Source organism: Narcine bancroftii, chromosome 6 (genome assembly GCF_036971445.1).
Source record: "Narcine bancroftii isolate sNarBan1 chromosome 6, sNarBan1.hap1, whole genome shotgun sequence".
NCBI classification, from domain to species: domain Eukaryota; kingdom Metazoa; phylum Chordata; class Chondrichthyes; order Torpediniformes; family Narcinidae; genus Narcine; species Narcine bancroftii.
Window position 1 is genome coordinate 146,147,350 of NC_091474.1, and position 8,378 is coordinate 146,155,727.

The window sequence follows — 8,378 nt, forward strand, 5'->3', positions numbered from 1 at the left end:
TGTCCCGCATCGGACTTGTCAGCCACCAATGAGCCTGCAGCAGACGTGGACATACCCCTCCATAAATCTTCGTCCACGAAGCCAAGCCAAAGAAACCTGGATTGGAAAATGTGGCAATGTTGGCAGAGCTGGGGCTTTTCTGTTTGGAGTGAAGAAGGATGAGAGGTGACTTAATAGAGATCTACAAGACTATGAGAGGCATGGATAAGGTAGACAGCAGCACCTTTTACCCAGGGCGGGAGTAGCAAACTCCAGAGGACATCTGCACAAATTGTAGGAAGGTTAGTGGTAAGTTTAAAAAAAAACAAGAGTTGTGGATGCCCAGAATGCATTGCCAGGGATGGTGTTGGAGGCGGGAACAATAGGGGCATTAATGTACGAAACGAGCGGGTAGAGAGAGATTAGTTTTTTTAAGGTATTTCTTGGTGGGCATAACATCGTGGGCCGAAGGACCTGTATGACTGCCCTGGTTTAAGAATTTAGATGCAGTGTGTCCAGCAAACACAGCAAGAAGTACAAATGAGTATATTAACAGATCCTATAACCTGCCATCACTCCTGATTTGTCCAGTCGCCAGCAAAATGATCAGAAATGAGAAACTAGTTCAATTTTTTTTGTCTCGCTTTCCTGCAAGATCAGTTTTCGGGGCAGTTTCAGAGGAAAACATGGGGGGAGCTGGTGCTCCCTCCACTATAAGAGGTGCTCGAAGCACCACTGGGAATGGTCATTTTTAATCACGCCGTGAAGATTTTGATCAAAATTTGGAGGAAAATCTTTAACTTCAGTCCATGTTTTGATTGCAAAAGATGTGTTTTGCCTCACGTAATTATAAACGGATGCCTTAGGTTTTTTTTATTGCACTGCAAATATTCGCACACGCGGTTAGTTTTTTGTCTAGATTGTGAATCTATGGATTCGAATGTCAATATCTACATGACACGACAGGATCGAACAAGTCGAAACATTCAATGAACTAGTTACTCTCGCACCGATTTCAAACGATTGTTACATTTCTGCGGGTTATGTTCAAGACTTAGTAACATTTAATCAACAATGCAACAAATGCTGCTGCTTTAACATTTCAACTCAAAATTACATCATCATGACAAGTCAAAACTCAAAGGTATTTCGTTAAAGTCGGTGTGAGTTGCAAGTTTTAAGGGAAGACGTTTTTTAAATCATACGAGTTAAATATCTTTAAACTTTGATAGAAAATCGTACGGTGGTGGGAGGAAAAAAATGCATTTTGTGTGAAATGTGATATTTCCCGCCAAACCAGCGAAGACCATTTCATCCTATTCCCCCAAACAGGGTCTGTCTCCGCGCTCAAATCTCCCCACGGCAGGCGGGGACTGCTCGCGGATTGAAATTCCCGCGAAGACCTGCCGCACGGTGATTGGCCGGCACCTTCTTCGAACGTCACGACCGGGGAGGCTCCGCCGCTGCTGATTGGCGAAGCTTGGGAGGATTTCAAGGGGAAGGAGCGCGCCGTCGCCAGACCGGCACTCAGCTGAGCCCAGGCGCCCGTGTGGTAGACGGTCACTGTGCTCGCCGCCTTCCCGCGTTCTTGTGTCGATAACTAATTCTCTTTGAGCAAACCCTCCTCTCCCCCACTCAGGACCCTTTTCAGTTCCCAAAATGCATTCGACTCGCTCTCCCCTCGCTGCCAAGAACGAGAACGTCGTCTTAGTTCGAATGAATAACTTCAATTTTAACGACAAGGAGAATACGGTAAAGGGGAGGGTGGGGAATGTTATTTCTCCCTCTCCAGGGAGCCAAATGCAGGGCCACTCTTTATGGAACTCAGCCCCTCGGTAACCCGTTTACTGTCTTCCTTTTGCACAGCCGCCTGCTTTAACCGGTACCCGGGTCCTGGCCAGTAAAACCGCCCGCAATATCTTCGCAGAAGCCAAAGTAAGTGAAGACTCGCTTCGCTGTATCCCAACCCACCGGCGGCGCCTTTTCAGAATGGCGCCAAACCCCTGACCGCCTCCCAAGCCCAAGGAGCACGCTTCCCCGGGGGGGGGGGGGGGGGATGCATGCTTATAAATGCAGTGATTGCAAATGAATCAAGTTTAATTCTCGTCTTTTTTTTTTGTTGCGTTCTGTGGGGGAACAGAAACCGAATGGCGCCAAATGTTTGCTTCCCCTTCTCCCCGGTGCTGTTTTTTGGACGGGGTGACGTTTTGTAACGTGGATTTTGTTCGCAGGTAAAACCCGGAAAGGCTGGTAACTCGGGGTTGCAGGATGAGCCTCTGTTGAGGGAAAATCCGCGCCGTTTTGTCATCTTCCCCATACAATATCACGACATCTGGCGAATGTATAAGAAAGCTGAGGCGTCCTTTTGGACGGCAGAAGAGGTAACTTTGTCAAAGCATCTGATTTCTCTTTCTCCCCCCCCCCCCCATCAGTTGCTAGTTCTTCGGTGTCAAAGCATCTGATCTTCCCCCCCCCCCCCCCCCGCCCGCCCATCAGTTGCTAGTTCTTCGGTGTCAAAGCATCTGATTTCTCTTCTTCCCCCCCCCCCCCGCCCGCCCATCAGTTGCTAGTTCTTCGGTGTCAAAGCATCTGATTTCTCTTCTTCCCCCCCCCCCCCCCCCCGCCCGCCCATCAGTTGCTAGTTCTTCGGTCTTACAGGAGCCCCTGGATATCTTGCCCTTTGTTCTCCAAAGTATTTCGTGTGTCAGTCGGGAGGAGGGACATTTTCTAACTTAATTTGATTAGCATTGGCATTTACATTTAAACTAGTGAGGTTGAATGGAAGGGTTGGGTGCATTTTAATTAAATTCTTGCTTAAATCTTAATGGCTTGCGAGTTTACCAAAGTGGAGGTGCTACTTCGACCCTGTACAAGGCTTTTTTAACTTTTAACTACCCTTTGTTCTTCGGGCAGCTCCACCAGGCACCAACCGAGTATTAGAGTGCATCGCCAATGCTTTTTAACAGCCACATGCTCCCTTGCCACCATTCTTCCTGGTAATAACTGAATCTAAAATATTAATCAAATGGCAGATAAACTGAAGATGCACAAACAGAAAATGCTACATATTTCTTGATCAGGCAGCGTTTATGGAGAGAAATAGTTAACATCACAATCTAGTGATGTTCTTGTCATCTGGTATTGTACTTCAATTTTAAAAAAAAATTCTACAATATCTTTTGGAACTTCATTCCCTTACCTCCAGAATGAATCATCGCTCCGTGATGGATCCTCTCATAGAAAATGAATTATCTTTCTAAGATTGCTGTATTTGTCCATCTTCTGCCATTGATCTTGACAGCTATTACTGCTCCTTGTGGTTAAAGATTGCATCAACAATTTGACTTCATTTCAATTCTTGGCTGTCCATTGTCTTTCCTGATTGTGTTCTTATCCCAAAAATAAACAGGCATGCAACATCTCATTCAGTTTTGTCTGCAGTTACCTTAATGCCCCTGTTTTCAGACTGTTATTTCTGATTATCTTTGATCCTTTCAACATGTACTTTCCCTCAAAGCCTAAACCTATCCCTGAATAAGGCTTACTTTTTCTTTTGGAGCATTTGCACACTCTTGACTTAATATTCCATTCCCTGATCCCAGGTCCATAGTTCAGCTGACAATGGTCTGTTTTTATCAAGTGCATCAAAGTAGAAGTTGTATACCTTGCTTTTGCAGTCTCCTGAAATGACAATCAGTTTTATTTTTGAATTTTGTGTCAGTGTCCCAGATACTAATGACTACTAATTTCCCTTTATAGGTTGATCTCTCAAAAGATCTCCAACATTGGGAAAACTTGAAGCCAGAGGAGAAGTACTTCATTTCCCATGTCTTGGCATTCTTTGCAGCAAGTGATGGCATTGTAAACGAGAACTTGGTAAGATGCAATATTAACTGGAATTTAAGATTCAAGATTCCTTTTATTGTCATTTAATCATTACCAAAAAAATACAATGTCCTTTTGTCTGCTGTAAGGCAAAGAGTCGCCATTAGCATTCATTGTCCAGTGACCCTAACATTAAGAGAGAGAAGCAAAATAAGTCCCTTCAGAGACACTGTCCATGGATTTGCCTCCAGTGTTTCTGCAGCCACACACTCCATTTCAAACCTGAACTGATCCAAACCTTGATACGATCAAGAAGCTTTTGGTGCCTGCAGCCATTCTTGTCCTTGGCTCCTTTTGGATTCCTGGTTCCAATACCTAACTCCTGTGAGCAGACTGGCTTGATTTTATCGACTGCGGCGCTAAAATGGGTTGTCAATGCAGCTTTGTGGGTCCATCAGCCACAAAGCCCTTTGCTGGTCTGCTGTCGTCAGCTTCCCTTTAGGGTTGTTTCCCAGGCTTCGAGGATGAGGGGTGGGGCTTGTCCCAGTTTCTGTGGCCCTGTGCTAGTCCACTGTTGCCTGGCACAGGCTCCACCATCTTGCTTCAGACCTGTGGTTCCAGGTGGTTTTTTAAAATTTAAATAAAAATAAATAGATTGCCTCCTCTTGCACTCTGTTTAAGGCCTATAATGGAGCTGTCGGCATCAAGGTTGGGCTGAACAACCTTGCAGAGCAACACTGTCTCTGTTTTCCTGGGACAACTCCAGTGGTGGCAGCTCTGATTTCTCTTGGAAGATTTTATTTTATTTTTTGCTTTTTTTTAAAAGGTTGAGCGCTTCAGTCAAGAAGTTCAAGTAACAGAGGCTCGTTGCTTTTATGGATTCCAAATTGCAATGGAAAATATCCACTCTGAAATGTACAGTCTTCTCATTGACACTTACATCAAAGATTCTAAGGAGAGGTAACTAGATTGTCCAAACAGCCTCAAATTATCAAGTTTTCCCTGCATTCAAACATTTGAAATACCCATTCTTCTTCACAGGGAATTTCTCTTTAATGCCATTGAGACTTTGCCCTGTGTGAAAAAGAAGGCTGACTGGGCACTTCATTGGATTGGTGACCATCAAGCGACATTTGGTAAGCAGTGTGATTATTATCAGGAAGTTCTTGGCTAGTAGCATGTACATCCCTTGCTGGGAATCTGTTGAAATTAATTGCCTTTTCCCGATTTCTATTTTAGTGTTTTTGTATTTTTAAACCAAGCTAAATTCACAGGTTGCATTCATTTGAATATATGAAATTCTTGCATTTACCAGGTGAGCGAATTGTAGCTTTTGCTGCTGTTGAAGGAATTTTCTTTTCTGGATCCTTTGCTGCTATTTTCTGGTTGAAGAAGCGAGGTTTAATGCCTGGGTTGACTTTCTCCAATGAGCTTATCAGCAGAGATGAGGTATGATTTTTTTCAAACCAGAATTCATTTGTGTGGATTTGTGTACTGTTGTCAAAATGAACAATATTATTAAATGTAGTCTGAAGTAAATCTTGCTTTGATTTCTGGATGTCTCGTTTCTGACCCTAGCCAGTACCACTTGCATGTCAAAAGTGACCAGTTCAGCTTGTATTGGTACTGAGTGGCTTTTTAGATTTTAGACATGCTGCACAGTAACAGGCCCTTTCAACCCATGAACCTGTGCTGCCTGTTTGTACCCAATTGACTACACCCCTGGTATGTTTTTGAATAGTGAGAAGAAATAGGGGAGGGGGTGGGGGGGGAAGGAGGAGAGGAACCCAACACTGATACAGGGAGACTGTACAAACTCCTTACAGACTGTCCTTACAGACAGTGCAGGATTCAAACTCCAATTGCTGGTGCTGTAGTAAGTAGCATTATGATGACCACTACAGTAACCCTGCTGCCCTTTATGTTTGTGGGTCGTTTGTCTTTGCAGGCTAGCAAATTGCCTGCTACTGCTTTGCAGCAACAGTAGAAATGTCATTGTGCTAATGGTGCAGTGATTTCTTGAAAATATGGATCCAGTTTTGTTTTTTTTTTTAGCCCATCCATGGGAGTCCATAAGCTGAATTTTCAACCAATATTCATTAATTGTTCAATTTATTTTGTAATACATTTATACTGGCAGACTTGCATGGAGAAGATCTATCATTGTAAACTGTATAAATTTTATTTTGACCATCTTGATACTGTAATGTTCTAGGGTCTACATTGTGATTTTGCCTGCCTGATGTTCAAACATTTGGCACAAAAACCTTCAGAGAAGAGGGTGCAAGACGTCATCCAGGATGCAGTTTCTATAGAGCAGGTAATCTTAAATTTGATCAGAAATAATATTGGTATCAAATGGTACAAAAGTTTTTTTTGTGAAATGGAGACTAGGCCTGGTGATGTTCAGAATCAGAATTTATTGTTATGAAATTTGTTTTTCCTGAGTGACTGTTTTAGTTAATGATCTGTTTGTCTTTGGGAGGGATTGGTTGGGTCATATTTTATTTCTTAGTTCTAAGTAGGGTACAGGAAGCCAAAGTTGCTGAACTAAGCCAAAATTGGTGTTGGAGAGCATCATGGAAACAACTGAGCAAGCACATCTTCATTGCTGAGCAGACTTGTGTATTGAACCAGTCAGCTGTTTTGTGTTTTGGAGGTGGGTACATCAGAAAAGGCACACAGAAATAGTCCCATTACAGCTTGGCAGAAGACTCCCTTCAGCAGTGGGTAAATCCATCCCAACAGTATCCATATTTGGAACTCGGAGGGCATGTAGCCATTTGATATATTCATAGGAACCTGCATGAAATGAATGCCTGTAACCTACAGTGTAAGGAATTGTGTGCAATTTTCCATTATACTTTGAAAAATGTCAACTTTCATTTCAGGAATTTTTGACAGATTCTTTACCAGTGAACCTGATTGGAATGAACTGCAGCTTAATGAAACGCTACATTGAATTTGTAGCTGACCGCTTGATGTTGGAACTAGGTTTTGATAAGGTATGGTGTAAAATTACTCCATATGTTAGTAAGCCATTTGACTCCTTGCATTTGCTTTATCATTTTACTATGATCATGGCAGATCTCATTATGATTCCAACCCTACATTCTCATTGGCCCAGTGTTCCAAACTTGTAACCTACAGAATTTCTCAGTCAATTAAATGACTCCCTATTTGTTTTAAATGGAGGTCTTCTTAAACCAAGGTTCTCTTACAAGAGGAAGCATCCTTCAGGTCTACCAAATACAGGATGCAAAATATCTAGAACCCTTTGATCTTCAGATTCCAGCCTATTCTGTACTATGTAAAACAATTTTCTTTCTCGATATCAGTCCAGTAAAGTTGTTTGGCACTTCTTCCCAAGTATTTGCATCCTTGAATAAGGAGACCTGCATTGCATACAATACTCAAGCAACAGTTTCATGAATTACTAAAGCATAATCTTAATTCTTTTGTTCATTGAGAGGAATTTAAAAAAATCTTAAATGTTAAAGTAACTTGGTGTTCATGTCTTTGTAGATCTATAAAGCTGAAAATCCATTTGACTTCATGGAGAACATTTCTTTAGAAGGCAAAACTAACTTTTTTGAAAAGAGAGTAGGGGAGTACCAGAGAATGGGTGTGATGGCCAAGACTGGTGATAACTCTTTCACACTGGATGCAGATTTTTGAAAGCCTGAAGATTGACATGTCAGATGAAAAGATAGGATTGACAAACAGACTTTTGTTCCGAATATCCCTGTCTTTTCAGTTGCATTGATAAATCTGGTATGGTTAAAAGGATTAATTCCAACAAGGCTATGGTTTGGAATTTGTGCGGTCATAAGTGCTTAAAAGCAGTGGGATAATGTTACCTTGTATGTAATTATAATTGCACAAACAACAGTGAGTGCATCTCACTTTTCAAAACACTTGAATTCACATTGGTGCTGTCAAGCATTTTGTTGAGCCTAAATAGCTTCAGCTACTGGTGTTTGGTTTACAGCAGGTCTCAGTTGGTTTTAATATGTAAATATTTTAAACAAAAATGCACTTTCTAAATAAAGCATTTGCCACGGATACTTTTTAAGTAGTGGTGTTTGAGTACCTCCAATGAAGAGGTGATGGATCTGGTACAATGACATTTAACATCTCATAAGCAATTAGTTTTTGAAGGGGTGAATAACTATATCTGAAATGCACTAAAAACAGTGACTAAAATAGATTCTCCGACTAGAATTTATTACAACCCCCAATTGGGGGTGAAAGATGCTTAGGTGGATGTGATCAAGATGAGTATAAGGAGGAATGCTGGCATTCCTCCATGTTTTTTTGCATAATGGGTCATTTGGCCTATTGAGTCAATACTGACATTTGGTGCAATACAACCAACAATTTGTACAGAACTCCAAGCAGCCTGATCTCTTTGTAACTGCCTTCCACATGCAGTCTAAACAAATGAACTTAACAAGCAGAAAACAAAACATGCTGGAGAAACTCAGCAGGTCAAACAGTGCCTTTATATAGCAAAGGTAAAGATAGACATCACCAATGTTTTGGGTTTGAGCCTTTCAAGGGGTGGAACATGG

General features: G+C 41.9%; 1 protein-coding gene across 1 annotated transcript; it reads left to right on the plus strand.

The window, feature by feature from the left end:
* The first annotated feature begins 1,132 nt into the window (after positions 1–1,132).
* LOC138737617 (ribonucleotide reductase regulatory subunit M2) lies at positions 1,133–7,869 on the plus strand. The gene is made up of 10 exons (XM_069888257.1): positions 1,133–1,731; positions 1,846–1,914; positions 2,211–2,360; positions 3,739–3,855; positions 4,631–4,764; positions 4,846–4,940; positions 5,120–5,253; positions 6,020–6,124; positions 6,696–6,809; positions 7,330–7,869. The coding sequence occupies exons 1-10, from the start codon at positions 1,639–1,641 to the stop codon at positions 7,480–7,482; spliced, it is 1,164 nt and encodes a 387-aa protein (XP_069744358.1). The 5' UTR covers positions 1,133–1,638; the 3' UTR covers positions 7,483–7,869.
* The last annotated feature ends 509 nt before the right edge of the window (positions 7,870–8,378 follow it).

Bases quoted from the DNA above. Each gene is read 5' to 3' on its own strand.
- LOC138737617 (XM_069888257.1), top strand. From the start codon at position 1,639: ATGCATTCGACTCGCTCTCCCCTCGCTGCCAAGAACGAGAACGTCGTC. The intron at 2,361-3,738 runs GTAACTTTGTCA...TTCCCTTTATAG, and splicing joins CCTTTTGGACGGCAGAAGAG to GTTGATCTCTCAAAAGATCT. The intron at 5,254-6,019 runs GTATGATTTTTT...GTAATGTTCTAG, and splicing joins AGCTTATCAGCAGAGATGAG to GGTCTACATTGTGATTTTGC.